Source organism: Lycorma delicatula, chromosome 1, assembly GCF_047948215.1.
Source record: "Lycorma delicatula isolate Av1 chromosome 1, ASM4794821v1, whole genome shotgun sequence".
NCBI lineage: Eukaryota > Metazoa > Arthropoda > Insecta > Hemiptera > Fulgoridae > Lycorma > Lycorma delicatula.
Window position 1 is genome coordinate 323113947 of NC_134455.1, and position 27246 is coordinate 323141192.

Here is a 27246-nt window from a genome sequence, read left to right on the forward strand (position 1 = left end):
TCAACCTGGCGCATACCATATTGAAACAAAAGGTGGAAGAGGAAGTTTACTAAAAGAAAAGTGTGCTAGGTCGATTTGTATTGTCTTGCTTCACGTAACATCTTATGTGACAGGATGTACCAGTGAGTTCCCTACCATGATGTATCAGGATGCTATTGCTATTCTGTTGCTGTGTGAAGAGTATCTTGTATGGTACTGTATCATGTAGTGCGTAGATTATATTATCATGTTTTTTACAATATAGCTGTGTATATTTGTTTATGTAAGCTGTAATATTGTAGTATTGTTTAGATACATTGCATATTGTCATGTAAAGTAGCGTAATGTATTATTATCAGGTATTGGGTAGTGTTGTAGTATTGTAGGTATTGCATTGTATTTAGTATACGAGGGTTATTTTTTTTTCAAGGTCTGATCGGTCACATAATTAAAACCATAGTGAAAATAAAAAATTTTTTATTTGTAACAAGTACATACATAGTTATGCTACTTCTCTGCATAGTCACCACTCTGATTTAGACATTTGTCATAGCGTGGTACCAACTTACCAATACCCTCATCATAGAATGGAGCCGCCTGTGTTTTCAGCCATGTTTCTACGCTGGTCTGCAGCTCGTTGTCTGTGCCAAAATGTTGTCCTCCTAGCCAGCGTTTCACGTAAGCAAAGAGGTGAAAATCCACCTCAACAAGGTCCTCAATCCGCTCAACAAGATCACAAGATCATCGGTTGACACTAGTTTCCTTCCCTGACCGCCTACATCATGAACATCTGTACATCCTGCTTTAAAGTTCCTGCACCATTGTTGCACTTTGCTGTCACTCATTGAAGTTTCACCATACATATTACTTATTCGTCGATGAATTTCAGCTGCATTACACCCCTCAGCCTGAAGAAATCGAACTACCGCACGCACTTCACACTTGGCGGGAGATGCTATTGTTGTAGACATGTTTACGTGCTAGCTGTGTGTTCAGAACTAAATAAAGTGACGCGGCGTGATTGAAGGCCATACTAGAGATGCTGCGCAACACATATGCACAAAGGTTCGTCAGATTTTTGCGCAGGTTTTTATTTCACGACTGATCGGACCTTGAAAAAAATAACCCTTGTATTTAGTATGGGCTTTGTCCTTTAATGGGCATGACCTTGATATCTTGGGTAATAATTACGTGTGTAATAGTGTAATGTTTATTATTATGTATTGTGCATTTATAATGTTAGTATTAACATACCTGCCATACCCAGAACAAGGGTAGTACCACGTGGAACAGTAATGTTACGTATTTCTTAGTGATTGCGGTGTAAATTGTATTGCAATATTTTTACATTGTATATTAGTTTTATCCTGTTACACAGCACTGTCACAATTATCATTATGTATCTTGTAGTATTATTATTTTATTGTGTATTTTGTAAATTATGTTAACATGTTGTACTGTATTGTCCTGTTATGATTTTGTGCTGTATAATTTTGTAATATGGTATTAGGGTAGTATTGTTGTATATTGTATGGGTTGGTGGGGGGCAAGCCCCCTGTCATACTCGGAACGAGGAGTGCTACAAGAAGGTTATGTATTTCTTAGCATGTACAGTGTAGCATTGTTTTTAGTGTTGGTACATAGTATCTTAGTATTATCCTATTGTACGGCATTGTTATGATTATTATATATCGTGTAATATTATAGTAACATAGTATTGTATATTAAATTGTATTACGTATGGGTTTGGTGGAGGTATGGCCTCGAAATGGCAGGAAAGGCAAGAGGATAAAAGATGTCGTATTTTATAGATTGTGTATATAAGGAAAAAAAAATTTGGGATACGAAACATGGCAACATTCACTGCCAGGGAGGTAGTCACTATGTCTAGGGTGCTTTGGCTTGCTCACAGGCAAGAGTGGGTGGGTCAGAGTTCCTCGATGATGACATGGGGGACTCTCAAGGTATGTGCAGGGGGCGCAGATTGTGAAAGATATGCGTAAGGCATGTCTGGAGAGAGTAGCTCAGGGCCGGGGAGTGCAGCCCTCCAGTGAAGGGGCACGTTTACTGTCCGGAAGATGAGGTCAGCTTGTCCCTATGAGGCTTGGGGACCCCTTTTGGGAAGACCCTCTGGTGGGAGAAGATAGGGAGGGCAGAGACTGCTGCCATAGCACCCTGAGGCGACCAAGTAATGTCCAAACGGCGGGAGCTGGTGTGTAAAAAAAATAAAAAAAGCTTAGTCCACATGGATTTCTATTTTGTTTTTATTATTGATTTTAATTTTAAATTTTAATTTAATTTTACTAAGTGGCTTCATATTTATGTAATTTTTTATTTAAATTTAAAATTTAAAAAATATTTTTATATTTTTGATTTGATTTTAATTTGGAAAAGATCTTTTAACAATTTTTAATTTTAATTCTGAAGTATAGTATAACATTATTTTTAATTCCAATTTTAATTGTGATTTTAATATGTAATTTGATAACGAATGATTTGTAAGAATTATGTGTAGCAACTGGTGACGCAAGTAACCCGTGAAATTGCTTTTGCATGAATAATGGATTAAGGTAGGTTTCATCCAATTTTATTTTATTTATTTATTCTGTAATTAGGTTGATCAGATTAATATAATTTGTATGGTGCAGAGGAATACAATTCTTGAAAGGATCGACTTTAGATATATATATATATATATATATATATATATATATATATATATATATATATACACACTATGTATGTATGTATGAATACATACATACATAAGGTATGTTTATATGAAACATACCTTATGTATATATGTATTCACTGTAAACATGAGTATGTTTATAGTTAATGAAAAGTATCCGTGAACTTAAAGTAGAGAGAGAGAAAGAGAAATAGTGAGTGAGTGGGTGAGCAGAAGAAAATGATAAATCGGAATCGTGTTTGATAGTCATGTCTAACAAAAAATATTGTATCTTATCTCTTAAAACATAAGTAGTAATAAATGTTTCTATTGAACTGAAAATGGTATTTACATTCAAACCAATTTATACATTGTGCAATACTAAACTTGTAAATGATTTTATCATTTTGATGTTACAATAACATTTTGCTAATTTAGATCATATTAATTTCTTAATTCAATTTGAATTTGAAAATTTAATTAAAATGTCCAGAAATAATTTTGTATAGTTATATAACAATAAGTTATATTGTTTTTTATTATTATTCTTACAACAGTGAAAACTTGATGAAGGGTGATTTTTTTCTTATAATTTTATTTTAAGAGTAATGCACAGATCTTTTATATGAGGTCATTATTTCAGTTTTTGGAATACATTTTGAAAGCCTGGAATACCTTCCAGGCTTTCCTTGAAGTGAAACTTAAAAATAAAAATTTTTCATTTTAAACAATATTCAAACATTTATTTATCATATTCTACAGTGTTTGTCATATGATAATCAATATTATCAGCAAATGCTAAAAGCAAGGGAAATAACATTACTCTGAAAAACATTCAGAGTAATAGAATTTATTCTTCCAAATATCTTTACAGTACTATGGGAAACTCCATTGTATTAGATAGCTCAGAAAATTACTATTAATTAAGAGTTGTTTGTTTGTGATTTTTAACATTTTTGAATGATTACCTGTATTCAGTAATTTCACTTTCTTTTTTAAGACTTTCCAAATTTATAGATATTTTGAATTTCTGTGAAGATATAGTTTTAGAAATGGTTACTATTACTGGAATTTCATGACAAAATAGATGAAACTTTATTTTAACATTTTTTTGACTGCATATTTTACAGAATTGTTTTATGCAAATTACAGAGCTTGAAAATTGCATGTGCAATAAAATAAGGCTAAAAAATTGCACTGATAACTATAGATAATACTCAGTAATTCTTCTTTTAATTTTTACATTTAGAAGTTAGCATCAAGTTAAAAACAACTACCACCAACTTATGAACGCCTAATTTTATGCCAATTTTAATTTATAAAAATTTGGCAGTTTTTGTAAAGTTTTTTGTTTTATATTTTACTCTTTAATTTCCAACTATTGTTTTGGAGTTTTTATGAGAAATATTTTAAATTCTAGAATCAGAATTTGAAATTGCATTTAGCTAATATCCATACAAATCTACGATTACAGAAAAATAAAAATATCTTCAAACTGGCTCTGTAGGAATATATTTTTTGTTAAAAAATCTTTACAGATGTTTTATATCAGAGGAAAAAAGAATTGGTGAAGTCTGTCATTTGGTGATTGATAGGGCTTGAATATTTATGTAAAAAATGGGTTCAGTTGATAACAACCGTTTGTTATTAAATATCCTGAAAAGAAAGTACTTAAAACATATTTATTTTTTGAAAATTTAACCATTGTATTAAGTTTTTTAATGAGTCCCCTAAAAAAAATGAAGGTTAAGAGATGGAAATTTAATGTAGAAATCTCTTTTGTTGTGGAACAACAAAAGAGATTTCTACCAATTCTTAACACAGCCCGGTTTCAACAAGATGGAGCAGCGTCACATACTGCACGAAATCTATGGCAGCTGTACGCCGATTGTTTGGACAACGTGTCATTTCACGAAATGGTGACATTTGATGGCCTCCCAGATCGCCTGGTCTCTCAGCTTGCGATTACTTTTTGTGGGGTCACCTTAAAAGCAAAGTGTTCCACAGTAGACCTGCTACAACGGAAGAACTGAAGGCAAAGATCCGAGAAGCAATTGCGGAAATTCCAGTTGAGATGTTATGTCAAACCATGAACAATTTAACGAAGAGAGTTCGTGAGTGTTTACGTAGAAGAGGAGGTCACCTGCAAGATGTCATCTTTAAAAATAAACTAAAATGTATGCATCCTAAAATGGCAACATTTGTACAATTACATGAAATAGAATTCATTTTCTAAAAAAAATTTTTCATTAACGTTATTTAATTTTAAAAATTTCCCGTTCTTTTAATCACCCTGTATTTAAATTTAAGTTTTGAGTAATTAACTGTATTATAATAAATTCGAAATAATCAATATTTAGATTCTTCAATGCATTAATATTTGAGTTAATCTGATAATGAACAGATAAATTTTCAGAATTTTTTTTAATAGTTTTAAATTAATAATTCTAAAGCATGTTTAGCTGCTATTAGCCTTATGTTATCATGACGAGCTTTAAGTAGTTCTATTGCAGTTTCATAATTTTCAATTGTTACTGATAAATTTTTTATTACGTCAAGAGCATTGCCTCAAATAAGAAATTTGTAAGGTAATAGAATTTTTCAACATTAGAAAATTCTTCTTGGTTATGAACTAAACTATTAAAAAGATCAAAGAATTTATGCCAAGCCTTCACATTACTGTGAAAGGGCTCAATTTATATAGGTTTTAAAGAAATTGGAATATGTTTGTTGCATCGTTTACCTCTGAAATTTTGAAACTATTTTTTAATTTTTTATGTTTTAACTTAAGGTTATCATAAGTGTCTCTGAATTCAAGGTCCTTATCAGTTGCATCTTGATGAAGTTCGATTTCAGATTGAGCATCAAAAAATAGTTTTTTGTATTCTAACAGTTTATCAAACTTAATGGTAAATAGTTTGTAATTGCCTGAATTTCCCGACGGGGAGTCTTATTCTTTAAGACTTTGGGGGTTGGCGTCCCCACGGGCCTAGCCTCCGCAGCTTTCCTTCCCACTATACAATGAGCTGCGGAACACTTTACATAATACACATATACTACACCAAGAACACTACATAAATTACAACATACACAATTACACAACAACAACCTACACTGATATTTCTTACATTTACACTCGGTGGTGTTGCGACATCTTACGAAACGCAACCGTAACCCAAGGTGGGAACAAATCGTGCCGATGGGTGAATGGCTCTACGTAGTGAGTCTCGAATGATGTCCTCTGGGCACCAGGGCGAACCTAGTTGTATTTAGCTCTAGCTCCAGTACGCGTGCGCTCTGCTGGAGTGGTCCTTTTTTCGCCGGTACTCGTGGGACCAAAATTTCAGTTCCAACAATAAACACAATGATGGTTGGTGGTCCATCTGAAAAAACCACCAAATACAGTCTTGTGAAGAGACCTCGGTCAGCTTTGTCTGATGAGGATAAAAGTCCTACTGAAGAGAACCACAACTTGTTAGAATCGAAATATAAAAATATTAGATTCGTTGTTCTCAGAAATAGTCAAGTAGGTGGCTCCCTTCAGAAGGTTTCACCTTTCTTAATTAACAAAACCATAACAGGTGCAAGTGGCTCCCCGAAGAATATCAGGAAATTACGCGACGGATCGATTCTGGTTGAAACATTCAACGATGAACAGAGTCGATCTATCTTACGTCTCCATAATATGGGTGGTATAAATATAAGTGCAGAATGCCACAAAACGTTAAATACGAGCCGGGGTGTAATTTTTCGTAGAGACCTTCTAGATATAGATATCTCGGAAATAGTTGATTAGCTTTGCCACCAAGACGTTGTTGAAGTGAAACGTATAATGAAACTGCAGAACGGAACAGAAGAACCGACACCGTCTCTTATATTAACATTCAATCTCCCTGTTCCACCAGAGAAGATTAAAGTGGGTTACCTCTCGTTTCGGGTACGACCATTCATACCCAACCCACGGCGATGTTTTAGATGCCAAGGTTTTGGTCACACTACAACATATTGTACGAAAACTGAGATCTGTGCTCGATGTGGTAAAGAAGGTCACAACGACACTAACTGCGAAGAAAGTGAAAAATGTGCAAACTGCAGTGGTCCACATACAGCCCGCTCCCGAGATTGCCCAACTTTTAAAGAAGAAAAGGCAATTCTCAAAATCTGTACGGAGCAAAAACTATCTTTTCCGACTGCACGTAGAGAATATAAAAAGATAAACAATTCACGGAACCTGGTTAAACCAGACGTATCTTTTGCCACCGCTACATCTAATAAAATTCCTACAAATGTTAATAATCAGCAACGCGGATCCTGCAATGAGCTTAAAAAACTTGTTCAGATGCTATCTGATCAAGTAGCTTCACTTACAGCCACTATCTCAGAGCTGACAAAAATGAATAAAAAGTCCTCCGTCGCAGTTAGTGAATCAAACAGTGTGATACATACGAAAGTTCCTGTTCCCAAAATCGTACCGGCACGAATAGCGACTATCACAGCTGGCAGTAAGCCACCTAATAAGTTTCCCGTAAAGGGATCCCACATAACTATCTCCTCTGGGACGTCAACTGCAGCGTCCCATTCAAATAAATCTCCTCCACCATCACCTCATATACTGGAGGATATGGTTGAGGAACCACCTGACCCTAGGGCATCGGAGTTCTTTAAAATAAAAAATACAAAAAAGAAAAACCGAATCACGTACAACTAATTTTTATATAATTTTCGAAATTTAATATTTTTTATTTTTTTTTTACACTTATTAACATTATTCAGTGGAATGTTAGAGGTATTCGGTCCCGCATTGAAGATATTAGAGTACTAGCGCACACACATGATCCACTAATCATGTGTTTCCAAGAGACTCACCTTCTACAACATGACCCAATTACACTCAGAGGATACTTCTGTGAGAGATACGACTGCCTAGTAGACAGTAGGGAGAGTGGTGGAGTAGCGATTTTCATGAAGAATGGGGTGTCAGCTAGAAGAATTCAACTAACCACTGTCATTCCTGCTATTGCAGTAAAGGTCTCCATTCCCTTCAAATTGCATATCTGCAATCTGTATCTCTCACCGAACACTGAGTTCAGTGCTTTAGATGTCTCAAATCTCACGCAAATACCATCTCCATCCTTAATAGTAGGAGACTTCAATGCCCATCATATTTCCTGGGGCTCAATCTTCTGCTCCACTCGAGGAAATATGATAAACAGATTGAGACAAGATTTTGACCTTTGCCTATTGAATAATGGATCACACACATTCATGTCCTTATCAACTGGTACTGTATCTAACCTTGATCTCTCCATATGCTCACCGAATATGCTCCCTCATTTTAATTGGTCTGTTTGTGATGACTTTCACGGCAGTGATCATAGACCAATTATTATTGGTTTCGGTGTAGACTGCGAGATTAAAAGATGGCCACGGAGATGGAATGTTGAAAAGGCAGATTGGAACGGATACCATAAAGCATTCCAATCTCAGTATGACGATGGAGCGAACATCCTCGACCAATATTCTTCTTTTACGTCCATGATACTTGAGAATGCCAACAGATATATCCCACAAACATCGGGTAATCCTAGACGTCCTTTCGTTCCATGGTGGAACGATGATTGCAAATATGCTATTAGGAATCAACGGCAGGCACTACGCAAATTTAATCGTAGGCCTACAACAGAACATCTAAATTTATACCGCAGGGCTAGAGCGGTGTGCCGTCGAGTATTCTTGGACGCTAAGAGGAATTCATGGACGAAATACGTGAGCACTATCTCACGCACTACTCCCACGTCTACTGTATGGAAGAAAATTCGTGCAATTTTCGGTTCACCGAAACAATCTATTCTCGGTCTTATTGATGAAGGAGAACTCCTTTCATCATCCTCGGAAGTGGCAAATAGTCTAGCAAAATCTTTCCGCTCGGTGTCTCTCACCTCATCATATAATAACGATTTTCAACGGTACAAGATAAAAATAGAAGTATTATCGTTAAACATTGGTGATTCGGTTGGTGAATTAAACACTCCATTCGTATTTAAAGAATTGTTACATGCACTTAAAAATTCACAGGACACTTCCCCTGGACCGGACAACATTCGCCTTTCTATGCTTTCACACCTTCCTAATTCGGCACTACAACAACTTTTGAATATTTTCAACGGTTTATTCTCCGAACAAGTCTTCCCACCCGGCTGGTCAGAAGCATGTAATAATACATGCTTCTACATGTACTGGTATACCAGTTGCTACATGTACTGGTATAAACCAGTACTAAAATCTGGTAAAGACCAAACGAACCCCTCAAGCTACCGCCCTATTTCATTAACAAGCGTTTTGTGTAAAATAATGGAGAGAATGGTAAACCGCAGACTTACATGGTACTTGGAGAAACATGGCTTTCTATCTCCAGAACAGTCTGGTTTTCGACAAGGACGATCTTCTATTGACCATTTAGTGTCACTAGAAACAGCCATACAAAACGCTTTCCTAAATCGGCAGCACCTCGTCGCTATCTTCTTCGATATAAAAAAGGCGTATGACACAGCCTGACGACGTGGTATTCTTAACACTCTCAAAGAATGGGGAATCAAGGGCAATATGCTTGCTTTTATCCGGGGATTCTTAAATCACCGAACGGCTCGTGTTCGTGTGGATGATTTGCTCTCAGATAGTGTTATCTTGGAGAATGGAGTGCCCCAAGGTAGTGTATTAAGTGCCACCTTATTTTCTGTAGCCATAAACGATATTACCAAATGTGTGCAGGCTCCTGTCTCATGCTCTCGATTTGCTGACGACTTTGCTATCTACATTGCAAGCCGTTCAGCACCTACAGCAGAGAGACTACTGCAGAACACTATATCTCACCTTGAAGCTTGGTCCAGGATTACTGGTTTCACATTTTCATCCGAAAAAACAAAATGTGTAGTTTTTTCTCGGCTACGAAACCATTCTATTCCGCAAATATTTCTGAACGGAGAGACTATTACTATCTCTACTTACGTCAAGTTTTTGGGTTTATTTTTTGATAGCCGTCTTACTTGGGTCAAACATTTAAAAGAATTGAAAACAAAATGTTCCAAACTTCTAGATATGATGAGAGTCCTTACTAACACCAACTGGGGAGCCGATAGATCAGGTATGATACGTTTTTACTATTCCTTTGTTCGCTCCCGTTTAGATTATGGTTGTGTCGCCTACTCTTCAGCTCGTCAAACCGTGCTTAAAATGCTGGATAGTGTACATCATGCTTTCCTTCGGCTTGCCACAGGCGCGTTTAGATCAAGTCCTGTCGCAAGCTTACTTGTAGACTGTAGTGAACCATCACTTTGGGATAGACGAGACCAGCTCTTATTATCTTATTTTGCTCGTCTCAGAGGACAGCCAAATCATCCGGTTCTTGACTCGGTCTTTAGAAATCCTAATCTAGGAAAGTATGAGGACCATCCACGTCGTACTGCACCTGTAGGTGTCCGTACCTGGCGTCTGCTGCAGCATATAAATGTTGACACACCGTCATTCTTTCCTATGTACCCTTGCTCATATCCTCCATGGAGAATAAACCTCATAAATTTTAATTTTGACCTGACTACATACAATAAACAATCAACTATCATCTATTGTCTTTCAACAAATGTTTCAGTGTGTTCTCTCCAAGATGAAACCAGACGCGGTTGTATACACTGATGGATTGAAACAAAACGATACAGTTGGGTGTGCATTTGTTGTCAATGAGAGAACTTATATGTTTGGTCTACTCGGTATTACGAGTGTGTTTACCGCTGAACTATACGCTATAAATAAGGCTCTAAACATCATTAACTCTAAATATAGAAAAATTCTTATTTGCAGTGACTCGTGTAGTGCTCTCCATGCCTTAAAAAACTTTTATTCTAAACATCCTATCGTCATTGAAATTTATAACGCAATCGCTGAGTTGAATAATCGCAACACAGAATTAAGTTTTTGCTGGGTCCCTAGCCACGTAGGGATTCCAGGTAATGAACATGCAGATTCCGCTGCCAAAGAAGCATGTAACCAGCCTCCTTTCACCACCCGAGTTGCTACTTCTGATTTCATTAACTATGTAAAACAATTATTAAGAGCAAGGTGGCAAGGTGATTGGACGGCTACCATTGATAATAAACTCCGTCAGATTAAAGATTCTGTGTTACCATGGGACTCCTCATACAGAAAATCCCGGCGTGAGGAAGTAGTTCTCTGTCGATTGCGGATAGGACACACGAGTACCTGCTTACAAGAGGACAACCACCTCTATGCGCACGATGCAACTGCCGCGTGACTGTGCACCACATACTTGTGGACTGCGTATGTTATGCGGCATTACGTCGTAAATTTAAACTACCCAGTAACATCCGTGGTATCTTGCGTAATGATAAAGAGGTTTTAAACCGGATGTTTCTGTTTTTACGTAGTATAGGGTTAATACAAAAAATTTAATTAGTATGTATTGTTTTGTAATTGTATGTATTGTTTTTGTTATCCGAGTAGCGAGCCTTTTACACTCCCTATCGGAATTTTTTTTTTTTAATATATATATATATATATATATATATATTCATATTTTTTTGTTTTTTTGTTTGTTTTTTAAATCCGTCTGTGATATTAGTTGTAAGATTTTTGTGATATTAGTTGTAAGACTTTAAACATAATAGTTTTAAGTTTTATTTATTTTTAATATGATAGTTTTTAACGTAGTTTTAAGTTACATGTTAGTGTTTTTGTTATCCGAGAATGAGCCTTTTACACCCATTCCGGATTTTGTTTCCTGTGATAGTAGTTTTAAGTTTTAATTTTATGTAACAATTTTAATTACTTTTATTTATTTATTTATTTTCCGAGCGATGATAAAGTCCTACCGTTTTTCGCCCTAAAAAAAAAAAAAAAAAAAAAAAAAAATATTGCGTTAATTAAGATCAAAATTTTCAATAAATGTTTTTAATTTGGCTATACTGTTCTTCATAATGCTTTTAATTAAATCCTTGAATTCCATTTTTATTGGAATCAGACACAAAATAATATTAAATTTTAATGAAACTAAGTTATTATAAAATAAGGTTAAAAGATAAATTTCATATACAACAATATTGTTAAAGTATAGCTTATGCATGAAGTTGAATGAACTTGCTTGTTTGCAGATCAGTGAACAATAGAAAGATTACCTGAGATATGTGCTTGTGTGTTTTGAACAGAGTGATAAAGTGAAACTTGTCCTTGATAAAGTGAAACTGGAATCGAGGGTAATCGAAGGGAATCTATGAAGCTAGCCAGGTATAAGAAACCTGGGTAGCTTCATAGATACAATTTTGAATGTTTTACTAATGTTAATTTTTAATTACACTTTTAACATACACCTTCATTTTTTGATACACTTTTTATAAATAAATTATAAATACTGTGTTGACTTGGTTTGACCGTATCGAAACCCATGAATGAATGCTGTAGGGTAGCTAAGTCCATGTCATTAATACAGCGACTTGACGATGAAATGTTGGTTAAAAGATGCAGTAGTTGATCCGGTAGGTACGGTGACCTGACCATCTGGTTCTTGAATGTGAAAACGAATGACCAAAAAACGTATGTTGAATCCAGCAGTGTAACTATCCTGCTATCTGCTTGATTTATCTGGCCATCTGGAGGATCATGAAACGATATGGTAGATTTTAGAAGTAGATCGGATTGCATGTTCATAGGTGATGAATGAAGACAACGCCTTGTTTCTTGTTGAATAATGATTAATGAATTGTCATCTTGACAATTAATGAAATGAATTTTAATATAATGTATAACTTTACATATAAAAATATAAAATTAAATAAAACATTAACGTTCATTCGAACAAAGAATCGAGTCCATCCGGACTAAGAGTATGATGTGACCGCCTTTGATCAGATTTAAGTGCCGAATGCTAGTACAAGCGGAACTGGTGAGTGCTAGCACCCACTAGATTGCAGCACTGGAAGGCTCGACGTGGAAGGAACATTTTGTTTCATAAATAAAACAGGCTTTTATTGCAATTCTTTTTTTCTGTGTCTATATTAAACAAATAAACCTTTTTTTTATTTTAAATTAAAAGTCTTTTTCTTTGTACTCACAATGAGGTGTGTCGTTCAGCACTCAGACCCAAAATTACTGTAGTAAATAATTAAAAATTAACAAATAAATTTACCTTAAAAATTAAAAGGATATAAAATGCCTATTCGGTATGCTAAGTGTAAAGTAAAAACAATATTAAAAATCTAACATAAAACAACATTGTTATGTCAAAAGGCAAAAATATATTACAATTTTAATTAAATTTGAATTCATATCCGTGGCCTTAAGAAATTGAAAGACATCAGATAACGTCGATACACTGTTGTCTAAGATATTTCTGATGTTAGTTCCTAGATTAAACTTCCAAAGTAATGCTGCATGACAGACACAGTCCATAGAGATGTGGTGTACTGTTGGCAGTTGTAGCAAACACAGACTGGTGCATCAGTGTGATTCATGAGGTGTCCATGAATAAGTTTAGTCTGCCCAATTAGCAAACAGCAAATAATAATTTCCTCTAGATGGTTATTTCTGCATGAGGTGAGCTCTACGGTGACACAGTGTCTTTAAATGGATGAAGTTTATTGTTCATGGCAGCAAAAAAGGGCGAAAACAGTGGCAGGAAAACAGCCATACCTTCACATCCTCTGCCCTCGATTTGTTGGTCATATCTTTTGCAGTCTGCTAAAGGATCCATCATCCTGGGGATGGAGGCGAGTCCCCTGCGGACACAGTATTAGAACATTTTCTTCCTTTAGTAGGATTTCAATATCCTCATGGCAACCGCCGAGGGCTGGATGGACATGCAAAATTTAAAGATTTCTGTGCCCAAGACGAAGTTTATGCTTCTGAAGGGTGCAGACAAATTATCATGCAGTCGTAACCCCCATATTAAGTATAAAGGCTGTGTAATCAGCCGAGTAAGGGTTCATTAGTACCTAGGTGTTTTGTTTGATGATAAGTTGCTTTTTAGTAACCATATTAAGCAAGTTGTGGCGGATGCTGTCTCTGTAATGCACAAGCTTAGAAGGATTGTTGGAAGGTTTACGGGCTGTCGGGCCGCCAAATGTACTTTGTGTACCGAGGCGTCTTCGAGAGTATGATCGCATATGCGGCGCCAGTTTGGGCACTTAGGTTGGAAAGAATTAGAGCACTGCTTCAAAATTTAAGGAGTGCCCAACGCAGAGCCATGATAGTATGCACTGGTGTTTTTAAAACAACCTCCTACGAGGCTACTACCGTATTGGGAAAGGCTCTCCTAATCGATTTGTTGGTGAAAGTTCGAGCAGTCATGTGGAAGTTGCGAAGAGGTTGGGAGGCCGAGGCATTTGGGATGCGGTTTCGAGCCGGGCTAGAACTGGAGTGGGACGGTGATCACAATGCACCGGAACTAAATTTCATTTAGTCGCCCATCTCCCGTCTGTGGAAGAGGCTATGGAGCCTCACGATGGAGGCATGGCAGCTTGAATGGCACACCACGGCTAAGGGAAGATCCTTGTATAGGTTTATACAGGATTTGGGGGGATGGTATGCCTCGAGTTTGTTCTTGAGGGCGGCGGGTGCCCAGGTGCTCACCAACCGTGTAAATTTGAAACAATATCTGTTTCGGTTTTGCCTAGCGGCTGATGAGTTGTGTGTCTGCGGGGAGGTCCAGTCGAACCTGCATATGATGCTCGACTGCCTCGCTCTTGGGGGGGCCAGAGATCGAGGAGCCACCCTGGAACTTAGAGGTCAGGGGGAAACTTGGCCGCTCACAAACGGCGAGTCAGTGTGGCGAGAGCCACATTGTCGGACCGTGTGGGAGTTCCTTGATGAGGTTGCGATGTTCAACCGTCATTGTTAACTTTAAGGGTTAGTATAATGTAATATGGATTCCTATAGCGCTGCTGTGGGAAGCCTTTCTCAAGATAATGGCTGGCCACCAGCCAGATAAGCGCTGTTATTGGTGGACAGGTACTGGCTGGCATACAGCGACCTAGGCATGGCAGCTTAAATTGCTGTCTTTTAATGTAAGTTAACTTCGATAATTTTTAATTGTAACAAGGGGTGCACGTCCCCGATTTAGTTTTAATTTTGACAAGTGAGCGGTTGGAACAGTAAGCGGGTGGTGTACAGCACCCTGCTTAATCTGCTCACGCTGATAGGTAGCTCATTAGGAGCGTATAGGATCGAGGTCGCTATACCGTTTTTTAGAGGCACAGTAGCTGTTTCTTGGCACGAACATTTGGTCTATGCTCTAGGGCGACTGAATGGGATGGTGGCAGGAGAAATGCCAGTTAACCAATACTTCATCATGGCAAGAACAGAGATCGCAAACATTCCAATGAATAATATTTGTATCCATAAAAATACTCTTTTCCTGTTACTTGTCAAATACTATCTGGTTTTTCTTTTTGCCATTGATAACTTTTAGGAAATACTTAGCTTCTTCGGGCACTTCACTGGCCCCTCACCATCAGAGATGATGAGGAGTTTTGGAAGACTGATAGGCCGGAGATACTGTAACAGCCGACAATTTTTTTTGTAGATGTGTTCTTTGAGATCTTAGTAATTTGCTGCGTAGTTGGTGCAGTGGTTGTTTTATTTGTTGGTTTACTGATTGAGTTGGTTTAGTAAACCACTGTTGGTTTTTCCACCAAAAATATTCCTATTTGTACTCAACGCTGTAATAGTAGAAGTGAGGGTCTGACAAAGCCTGAACCAATTCGGTTAGTTCTTTGCATGATGAGCACTTGCTCACCATTTGCAAATTGTTAGAAAGAGCCTGGACAAAACTTAACACCAGGCTGTACAGGATTTCTTTTGTTGAGTGATTTTTCTGTATTCTTGATGAGCCACAGGAAAAAATCAGTTTCTGCTTGATACAAATCTTCAGTGTAGCCTTCCCATAAAAAGGGCATTCCTGAGAGACCTTGTTGAGTGTGGACTTTTACAATTAATACATTTTTAAACTTCAGTACATGTGCTATCATCATGTCCCATGTGGCTGTAACATGCAAAACTTGTTCCTTTGTGCAACCAGTTTTGTTGTGATCATACTTCTTACACTGAAAACAGTGTCTTGGGTTTGGTACATAAGGTTGCACATGCACAGAGAGGTAGCCAATTTTTATTTGTTCAGGGACAGATTGAATACAAAATGTTAAAATAAGTGATGATGGTACATCAACACTATTCTCCTTATTATCCTCTGTACAGAAGTGACTTGACTGCGGTGATAGTTCTTTTGATAATTCTGTCAACCAAATCATGACAAAAGATCACTTCCTTGTTGAAATTTAGTTAACAGTTCCATTGTCACCTTGTTCTTCCCGTGTACCTTAGGATTAGGAGCTTCTGACTGTTCATCGTCAATGACCTTACTCAGCAGGGTGCCATTCCTAAGCTTTTTAATAGATTTCAAAGAGCCGTAACTCATTACAGTTCACTTGTTTATTACAAATGAAAAAACCTTAGAGAAGCATTTACCTTCCTCTTTATACCTTGCTATAAGAAACTGTATGCTAGAAAGTTTAAAACCCCCTTTAATATTACTTGATTCCTTATCTCTTGACACATCTTTGTTAAACAACATTGGTTGAAGTCTTTTAAAATTCCCGATTTGTTGGTTGTTTCGAGTGACCAACAATAGATCGCTATTTGGCACTGACATTCGGTTCGTGTAAGTACTGCCAACTCGCAATTTAACAGACCATTCCAGCAGAGCACGCATGTATTGTATCTAAGGCTACATACAACTGAGTTCACCCTGGTGCCCAGAGGACATAGTTTGAGACTCACTCTGTAGAGCCACCTACCAATCAGCATGATAGTTTCCACCTTGAGTTATGGTTGCATTTCGTAAGGTGTTGCAACATCACTGAGTGTAAGAAGAAACAGTGTAAGATGTATTGCTGTGTAAGAGTATATGTTGTAATTTGTGTAGTGTTTGTGGTGTGAAAAAAATACAGAAAACTTTTATATACATTAAAAAAAAACTAATACTTGAGATACTTGTTAAATTAGTTCTTCATTTAACTGTCATTTATTTAATGTTCACATTTGAAACTATGCCCATCCTATAACCATTTAATCAAATTTGGTAATTTATGTATTTTGTGTACAGATTTATCCAGGAAAACTAAAAAAAATACTTCTTAAAAATTTTATGTGTCACGATTATTTTGAGATAGATTTGAATCCGTGTTTAAATTTTATTACTGGCCGTAATGGAAGTGGAAAAAGTGCTATTGCTACAGCTTTGGTTCTTGGCTTTGGTCAGAGAGCTTCATGTACAAACAGGGGTGTAGCTGTTAAAGGTAATCGTAGAATTTCTTTCAGTTTCTAATTAGCCTTTATATAAATTCGTTTATTTAATCTATTCTCACTTCTAAAATTACTTTATAAAAAAAAGTGTACATTCAGGCATGAGTTTGTTACAAAATATCTATCTATCTATATATATATATATCTATATCTATATATATGTTTTGTATATATATATATATATATATATACACAATGTATGTATGGAAGTTAAATTTTGTTTAATGTTAGAGAATGGAAATTAAAGTTATTGTTACAATAATAATGTATTTTGATGCTAAAGCTATACTACGATCTTAATTACAAACCTTAAAAATTACCAAGAATAAGTAAATTTATTGATATTTGGCAACACCAATCTGCTGCATTGACAAAACCAGAATCTGATGTCTTTCTATTTATTGTTCTCTGTCTTACATCTACCTTGTTGGACATTCTCACAAGAAGTTCTGATTTGTATTCTTTCTGGAACGTCTACTGAACTGTCTATGCAAACGTGTATGAATGCTGCACCTTGTTCAATTCCAGCCAATCTCAGTTGAGTTGATCCTTCTATCACTATTGAATCTATTGTGAATGTGTATGTAATTTGCTTGTTTATTGCAATTCATGGCAGTAAATTTATATAGAATCATGGGTAGATTTTTAAGTGAGTGTAAGCGAGCATTAGATGATAATGAAGCATCAACAAGGGTGCACAGACAAGTGTGGTTCCGAAAATAAAATCAAGTAAGTATTATCAAGAATACTTAAATTTTGGGTTTACCAATACTGAAGTAAATGAAGAAGAAAGGCCCTTGTGTGTCATTTGCCCAAAAATTTTGGCAGCAGACAGCATTAAACCTGATAAACTTAAACATTTGGAAATGCTTCATAGTGAATACATTAACAAACCCTGAGAATTCTTCAAATTAAAATTATTAAAATCACATGAAAAGCAAACATCAGTTTTAAAAAATCCTTTGTCAGTGAATGAAAAAGTTTTACTTGCCTCTTACAAAGTTTCATATAAAAGCCTCACACAATTGGTGAAGAGGTTATTTTGCCAGCTGCAATTGAAATTGTAGAAACTATCTTTAGAGATAATTTTGCCAAAAAATTACAGTCCTTACATCTATCAAATGATACTGTTGCCTCTTGAATTGGTAATATAGCTGAAGATGTACAACATCAGCTTTTTGGGAAGTTGCATGACAAATCGTCTTAATTCAGCTTGATGAGGCAACAGATAGCAATAAAGATGCTCATTTCACATTGCCTGTGTACGATTTTGTGATGGTATGTCAGCAGCAGAAGAACTAAGTTTCTGCAAACCAATGGAACTCAGAGCAACTGCACTCACATTATTTGCTATCTTAAATGATTTTGTAAACAAGGCAAAAGGCAAACATTGGAAAAATTGCATTGGAATATGGACTGATGGTGCTTGTTCAATTTCTGGAAGATTACAAAGTATACAAGCACTTGAGAAACAAAAATCTGCACATTGTTTCTGGACACATTGCAAGATCCATAGAGAAGCTCTCACTTCCAAAGAAATGAGTCCTGGTCTGAATATTGTGTGAACGACGGTTATAACCAGTGTAAATTTCACAAAACTGAGACTCCTAAAATCAAGAATCTTTTCTGCAGTTTATAAAGACATGGGTGCAGTATATTCAATGTTGCTATTTCATTGTGAGACAAGATGGTTAATCACATGGGAAATTTCTGCAATGAATTTATGAGTTAAGAGATGATATTGCCATTTTTCTAGAAGAGGAAAACTTAATGGAAACCGAGAAGTTTCAAGATTGTTTATTTGTGGTGGAATTGAGCTACGTGGCAAACATATTCGAGAAATTAAATACCTTGAATCTTCAACTTCAAGGAGCAACTACACATATTTTGGATATGAGTGATAAAGTTAATGCATTTTGTAGAAATTTGGAATTGTGGAGCAGAAATTTAAAGCAAAAATATTTGCAAATGTGGATGAATGAATTAAAATTTACAAGGCTAAAGCACAATATGTGAAAGTTGTTTTTGTAACCATTGAAAATCATTTAGCCATGCTGGCAAAGAATTTTAAAAAGTATTTTCTTGCTGATGACAACTTGGTAGCAAGTTATGATTGGGTTGGGGATCCATTTCAAAATACTACTGAAGTTTCTCAACTGCTGAAGAAGAAATCTTCATAGACTTCACAGCAAGTGGCAAAATCAAAAGACAATTTAGCAATAAATTAGTCTTTGAATTTTGGGCAGAGGTGGATGATGAGTTTTCTGCACTGAAAACAAGAGCATTTTGAATACTATTACCATTTTCAACATCCTGCCTTTGCAAAACCTGATTTTCTGCATGGGCTGCTTTGACGATAAAATATAGATCTCAGCTACATATAGATAAAGAACTCAAGATTGTCTATTTCTAATATTAAACCTTCCTTCTAAAAACTTTACTGTGTAAGACAGGTCCAAGGGAGTCACTAATGATTATTAAACTCTTTTTTTTATTTATTATTGATAAGTTAATTATTAATATTAAATATGTTGTGCAGTACTGACACAATCCTATTTTATGTAATATCAGTGTAAATGTGTATTTTATTATTTATTATATCAGAATGTATTTTGCTTTCCTTTCAGTAAATTAATAAATCTTTTTAATATTTCCATTTTGATATACTCGTGCCTCCCCATTTAGTGTTATAATGCCTACATAGGGGGGCAAGCCCCTCAGGTTGAGAAACACTAGCTACATCATAAATAGTTACATGATGATAAGAATAAATGATTTCACTCGTTCTTACAACAATTTTCTCAAACTTGATTTTTATTTTTTGTCATAAACTACATTCTTGCTGTGTTTTGGGTAGCCTTGAGTCAGTAATCTTAGTCAATTTTTCATTAGAGAGGAGCAGCTCTGGATTGCAGAGCGATTCGATTGATTGCACCAAGGTTTGAAGGTTTAGCTGCTTTTGAAGTCACTTGAAGGTCCAATTCAGGTGTGCCCTCACAAAAATCACATGCTTTTGTCATAAGCCCTAATGGAGGAGGGAGAATTGATTGATACATTCCTTGGGCAGGATTATTGGGTGCTTACTGGACTTTTCCAAGTAGGAGTGTCAGTTGGTGATTAGCACTTCTAAGTGTTGTACTGTGATCTGTGGCAACATGTGGCTAGCAGGAAGATAGCCTGAAGGCTATTAAGATGAAAGCTGAGATTGTTTATATCTAGCTTTCTATTACTTCATAATCACTTGGTAGATCACACTTGAGGGCAGGCTGGTGGTTGTGGTGTTGCAGTTTGATTGAAAATATGTTACGTGACATGATTTAGTTCCTTAGGCTAGGTTCAACTGAAAAATGAAGGTATTTCTAGACCAATGTTTATTTGGACATTTTTATTTTTACTTGTAGAATAACATATCCTGAAATTCTTCCTGTTCCTTCATGTCAACTAAAATAAATTAATAATAATAGCCTTATAATATTATTGATTTTAGTTTCTTAAACAAAAAAAAAGCTTTTGATTGTTGTCAGTGACTTAAAATCGCTTTCCCATACCTCTTGACTAAGTTTTTCCATGGGCTTCTCAAAAGCTGTGTTACGTCAAATAAAACTTTGTCATCTAATCTCATGAGAAGAATTCCTGATGGCCAATATCTGTAATTCAAAAAGATATTATTTTATTTTACAGTATTGGTTTGCCCCTCCTGTAGATGTGCCAGTGATTGTGTTATGTTTCACATAACTGTATATACCATGTCCTAGTAGATTTTAAAATAGTCATAACTTTTTAATAATGTTTTTTGGCATTTAAAAAACAGATTCATCATCACAGGAATGATTCAGAAACTCCTAACATGACAGAATGATTTATTTCTTTGTTGTCAACCATGACAGATATTTTACTATAAAACAAGACATGTTCTTTTATTTGGTAAAAATCAGTTTATACAGAATTCTATGCTAATTTCTACTTTTCTGATTATCATATTTTGTCAATTGATGATTCTTTTCTGATAATCACTTTTTTCATTGTTTCAGTTGAACAATATGCCCAATCCAATTTTGTATTGTTCTCAATTATTATTCTGCTTAATTTGAAACTTTACATCATTCAAAACATTGTGTATGGTTCCTTATGCATTACTCTCCTTAATATTTTAGAATTTTAGTGAATATTCTTCTAATTTAAGATCCAAACATTTTATCCATTAATAACTCTTAATCTTTTTATCATGGAAATTATTGTATATATAATGTTATTCAAGCCATCATAAATGTTAAATAAGGATTAGTGTCACACGGCTAGTGTGAGTTACCGAAGAATTCCACTTAGCTGTTCTATAGGATAGATTACCATGCTCTACTTTTTCAAGTTAGGTTTCAGTGTGACCTGGCCCCTCGTAGTGATTGTTTTTACAACAGAATTAGGTGTCATATTTGAAGTCATCAGTTAATAAAAAAAAAATAATTATTTCTTGAAAAAAATGACTAATAGTATGAAGTCTATTTCTTTATAATTATTGATTCTTTGGTACTTCTCTAAAAATAAGCAAGCTAATTTACATTAAAATATAAATGTGTAAATTAAATATTTAATCTCTTCTTTTATCACATTTGAAGAATATATTGCTGAATCAAAAGCATAATGTTGTGTAATTATTTTGATGTAAAATAAAATTACAACATTAACTATTATTATTTTTACAGTTAAAAAACATAAAAAAATTGTGTTTATTTGATTTTATGGAAAAAATTTATTGTTATTTGTAATGATTAGGATGATAGAAGAAAAAAACATTGATCTTTTCCTGGCTTCATTGAGATAATGACAATGGTTCTTAGTGATTGAACTATAATGTTTACATTCTTCATATGTAAAAAATTAGTGTTTGATCCTCATGTAGGATTATTGAAACATTCTATTTGTGGATTATGTTTCTGCTTATTCCTTGCATTATGTTTTCAATTTGCTCTTGTTATTAATTATTGTTCAGATCTGTTGATAAAATAATTATATCATTACCCTTTATCTTATATGTTTTTAGGTTTTATTAAACAAGGAAGACAAGTGGCAACTATAGAAATAACTCTTTATAATTATGGAAATGACAATGCTTATAAACCAGCAGACTATGGTAATGAAATTACTGTGACTCGAACAATTTCAGATAATGGATGTTCTGTGTATAAAATTAAAGGGCAAACTGGTAAGAATTTACTTTTGTTTGTATGTATTCTTGAAGAAGAAATTATATGTAATATTTTAGTTGATTCTAAATAATTGGCATCATTGCCACAGAGACCTTGCAGGTGACTACATTTCTGTATCATGTATCAGTAATTTTTATCAGTAAGGTTTTTATAATCTCTCTTTAGCGTATGAAGATTTATGTGTTTTTGTAAAGTAAGTGTATAATATGAATGTTGAAACAGTTTGGGGAAAAGTATTTAAATTGCAGAAATGTGTATAATAAGTGGGTGGAACCGTTTAATTTAGGTAGAACGAGAGTTACTGATCTCAATCACTCTGGAAGATAAGTTCCGACTACTGCGCTGGAAATTTGCATAAATGATCTTATTTGTGAAGACAGGTTTGTCAAAATGTCCTAAGTAGCTAGTTTGTGTAATATTAGCATTGGAAACATACATTCAGTCATTCATAACATGCTGAATTATTGCAAAATGTGTTCTAGATTGGTTCCAAGATAGTTGACTCAAGCTTATAAAGACACCTGGGTTCGCATTTGTTCTGAGTTCAAAGAATGGTTTGAAGCAGAAGGTAAACTTTCTAGATTGTGTAATAAACTGTGATGAAATGTGGGTACATCATTTTGAACCCAAATCCAAACGACAAGTCTTGAGTGGAAACATCTTTATTCACCCATCAAAAAAATTCAAAACTCACTTGTCAGCTGGTAAAGTGATGTTGACAGTCTTTTGGGACTCACAAGGACTAGTTTTCAGTGACTATTTAGAACAATGTACCGTGAACAGTTAGTACTATTCTAACATGCTTCAACACTGAGTAAGACCCACAATAAGGTGAAAATGTCAGGGTGCTCTCTCAAAAGGTTTGATTCTGTTGCACGACAACACGTGCCCACACATTGCTCAGACAACAGGAGAAACGCTCGAGAAGTTGGGTTGGGAGGTGTAGCCACATCCTCCTTACAACCCAGACCTCGCTCCATCTGATTTTTATTTGTTTGGCCTGCTCAAAGACTTTTTATGCGGCAAGAAGTTTGACGACAATGAAGCAGTCAAATAGTCATACACAAATGGTTCAGACAGCAAGGTAAAGATTTCTACGTTGTGAGAATTAGAAAGCTCACAGAACAGTGGAACAAGTGTCTAAATGTATGTTGCTGGATGCTGGAAACTAAGTTAATCCTACTTCTGAGTAGAGTTTCCTGTATGGAAACCCAGTGTGATATTTATTGAGAATATTCCTTAAAATCAATTTTTCTAATACTTTTACAATATATCTGTGAAAGATTGATATATTGAATCAAAAATACTATATTCCTTTGCAATTCACTACAACAACCAAAGACCCCGTATTAAGAAGAAGTGTGATTGAATTTTTAATTAAATTCAGAATGTCTGCTGTGTTAAATATATTTAATAAATTTAACATTGACTGTAAATGATCTAATTTTTATCTAAACTGTTATCCTTGAACTTTTTTAGTACAAGTTTTAATTCATTTATTGTAATTGACCCATCCACTTTCACATTCTCAATCTAGGGCTAATTTGTAAACTGTAGGTTCAAGTCTTACTCTTGAACTCTTGTACTCTAACCAGAAAGCCTTGGAGTTTTTAGCTTTTCTAAATTTTCTATTACATTATAAAAGTAATGCAAGTCTTTCTGGTAGCATAATGTTAGTTATTTTTTTACTTACTTACCTTATTGTGTCAGTATGAAAGTTTAGAATTTAAAACAATTTGTGTCCTACCATGACGATATTTACCTTCGAACCATGGCTGGCTTCTTTTCCCATGTCAGTTTCCATTACCTTGTCATACACCACATTAAGTAGTACAATTTTAAGGTAATTATATTATTATTATCTGACCCTTCTTCAAATTAAGTTTACTCCCCTTTTTACACAGTTGCTCAAAAAAGAGTTTAATTATAATATTTATCCTCATTAGTAATCTAATGTTTTCATCTCTATTTTAACTAAAAATATTTGAAACAAAGTGACATGTGTTCAGAGGATGAATCTTGTTAAACCACAAAATTCCTTGCTGTATCTGAAACATTAAAATTCAACATCAATACAAATCTGTGACTAAATGACCCATTTCCTCCATGTAAGTAAATGAAAGGCTGAGACGCTACCACTCATGTCACAGAGGCCAGCAGATTTCCAAACTTAGTCTCACTTTGTCCTCCCATCCAATATCACAAAGTTAAAAATATATAGATTATTTTATATCCTTTCGTTTTCATACTATGCCCTTGGACCTATGTTCCTGATCATGGACTTCTTGATTATGAACTCCTGAAATCATAAATAAGCTATTCTGACATAACTATTACCTACAAAGATAAATTTTTTCATCCACTTGTTCTAGAAGCTAGAATATGTTTAGATAAGTACTTCCTCTATTTCATGTTAAGCCTTGCTGAAATACATTGGTATTAAGTGAAATTCTGAACCATAAAATTATTTTTTATCATGTCCACTCCCTAAATGAACAAATTGTGGAAATTCTCCCAGTTTTTCTTTGTACCCAAAACAGATCTCTCTAGTTACTGTGTCAAACCCAGTTTCTTAAAGCAGGTCTTCAAGCTCACTGAAAAACTCCCATTTTTAACAAAAAATTAATTTGCCGTGGCTCAAATGATTCAAAAAGTTATATCAGAAGTTGTTATATTTATTTATAAAATTTTGGAAACTGTTCCAAAATGTAGAAGGAAACAATTTTCCTTCTACATTTATTGATCTATTCTGTTGCATATCTTCAATTTTGTTGTAGTTTTTAATAAACATCTTGAATTCCTTTTTTAAGTGTTGATTATTTTTTAATCTCCGTTTCCTTCAGTTCCATTTGATCTGTTAGATATTATGAATAGCCTCCACAAATAATCTATCTGCTTCAAGGTTTAGTGTATTCCTTCATCGACTTCCATAATCAGTTTTTCAGTTTTCTTAATAATATTAAGAAATATGTAATATTTTCCACCCTAGTATTCTCCAAAAAGTCCTTATGAACATTAAGTTTGTTGACTAATTTTTTTTTTTAGAATGTGAGATGGATCTTCATGTGGGATATGTGCTATAATGGGTCTGTTATATCCCCTTTGGGGCCTAATGTATGTGCTTGATTTATCCATAAAATATCTCTTGCTGATTAAAAATCTCTAGGTACTCATCTTGTTCCATGGCTGGTGTGTTTAACAGTCGATCGAAAATGCATTTAACACATTTCAAGGTTGTTTAGAATTAAACATGATTGTGCTCAGTTTCTTCAACATTTTATAATGGTAGATAAAGTATGGAGACCAAACAGGTCTCTGGGGCTAGTGAAAGTAGTATACCAAAGAAAGAAAAAAACTGTTCTATTTGCAAGAAAAGTCATAGCTTCGATTTTTTAAATTTTCACTCATAGACTAGATAAAGCCTGGAGTATCACTGAGGAGTATTATGTTTCACAAATGGACCAACTGAAAACTGCTATAGACTTATGAATAAAAAGAAAGCACTCTTTCACCATGATAATATGCCTGCACATGTGTCTCTGGTTCCACAATCTATGCTTTGAAGTGCTTTCACATGTGCCATACTCATTGGATTTGGCTCCCAGCAATTATTTCCTCTTCCCAAATTAAAGAAGAAATTACTTGCTGGAAGTAGATTCTTTTCAGTTGATGAAATCAAAGCTGAGACAACTGCTTATTTTACAGAGCTGGACAAATTGCATTATACTGATTGTATTAAAAAAAGTTGTTGAAGTCATTGATCTAAATGTCTTGAATTGCAAGGTAACTACATTAAAAAAAAAAAAAAAACTGTATGTCTTGCCAGGCTAACTTTCTGAATGGCCTTCATATGTTGACATACTACAAAGAAACTTTTCAGTTTCTTTTATTCATTCATCAACTGAGCAGACAGTATAAATAATGTGAAATAAACAATTTAATACTGAAACTTGCAGTGATGCAATGGATAAATCCATCTATACCTGTTGTCATAATGGAAGAATTGTAACATTATATGGCTAGCTGACACCAGTACTTCCTGCAAGTGTAGACTACTGTATAATTTCAATGTATATTCTATTTCTCAAGTCAGTTCTTTGAGGTACAAAGTTCAAAACTAGCAATAATTTAAATTAGGTCATTATAAAGCAAAGTTTTCTCTGTTTGATTAACATTAATTGATTTTCCTCTGAAGAATTTAGAACAGTGATTCTCAGATACAAACCACGCTTGTGATTTACAGATCATTACCTGATGCTAGAAACAACATTTCTTACTTTTCATTTTACATTAACTTTCTTTGTCTTTCAAATGACACTAGCAAGAGGCTTGATCAGTATGTCAGCCATTTGAATATATGATGGTATGTAACATACCTTTATTATACCTTGCTTAATTTTCTCTTGAATAATAAGATATTTAATGCCAATGTGCTTTAACCATTTAGGCTACATGCAAGATCTATTAATTTTTATAGCAGACATATTGTCTTGCGTATGTAAAATATCTAGTACAGTACGTCTTAAACAAAGCTAATACTTAACTCAAAACTGGTGAATGGCATTGCCAAGTACCGCTAACTCGCTGTCACTCAGGGTCCCACACTGCCGTTTCCTCCTTGGACAGTAGAATGCTAGTGACCAGTGTGGACACTTTCTCCCATTGCGCTTGTCCCTGCAGCATATAATCCACTGTGTTATCTGGCGTCAACCAGTTCAGACCCAGGAGCTCTGGAGGCCTACTCATCTATCACACAGGTAGAACTGTGTTCCGGAGTGCCCACCAGGCCACAATAAGTGCAGCTCGAGGTGCTTTGTCATCTAGATTTAAACAGATATGACCCGCACTTCTCGTGGCTCAAAAGAAATTGTGTCAAGTAGTGTGTCACCTCACCGTGCTTCCTCTGGATCCACGGGACTAGGTGTGGTACCAGCCACTTAGTCCATGTGCCCTTTGCTGACGCATCCCATGTCCATTGCCACTCCTGTTCCAGTAGCTGTCATGCTTCGCCTTTTGGAGTCCCATCCC

At 35.1% G+C, this 27246-nt stretch overlaps 1 protein-coding gene across 3 annotated transcripts in view; it reads left to right on the plus strand.

Moving 5' to 3' along the window:
- The window catches only part of SMC6 (Structural maintenance of chromosomes 6), a 138251-nt gene that overhangs the window by 9984 nt on the left and 101021 nt on the right, over positions 1 to 27246 (plus strand). For all 3 annotated transcript variants that reach the window (XM_075382018.1, XM_075382019.1, XM_075382020.1), the window contains exons 3-4: positions 16815 to 17007; positions 22053 to 22214. In XM_075382018.1, coding sequence (XP_075238133.1) covers positions 16815 to 17007; positions 22053 to 22214 — 355 coding nt within the window. The remainder of the gene's footprint in view (positions 1 to 16814; positions 17008 to 22052; positions 22215 to 27246) is intronic.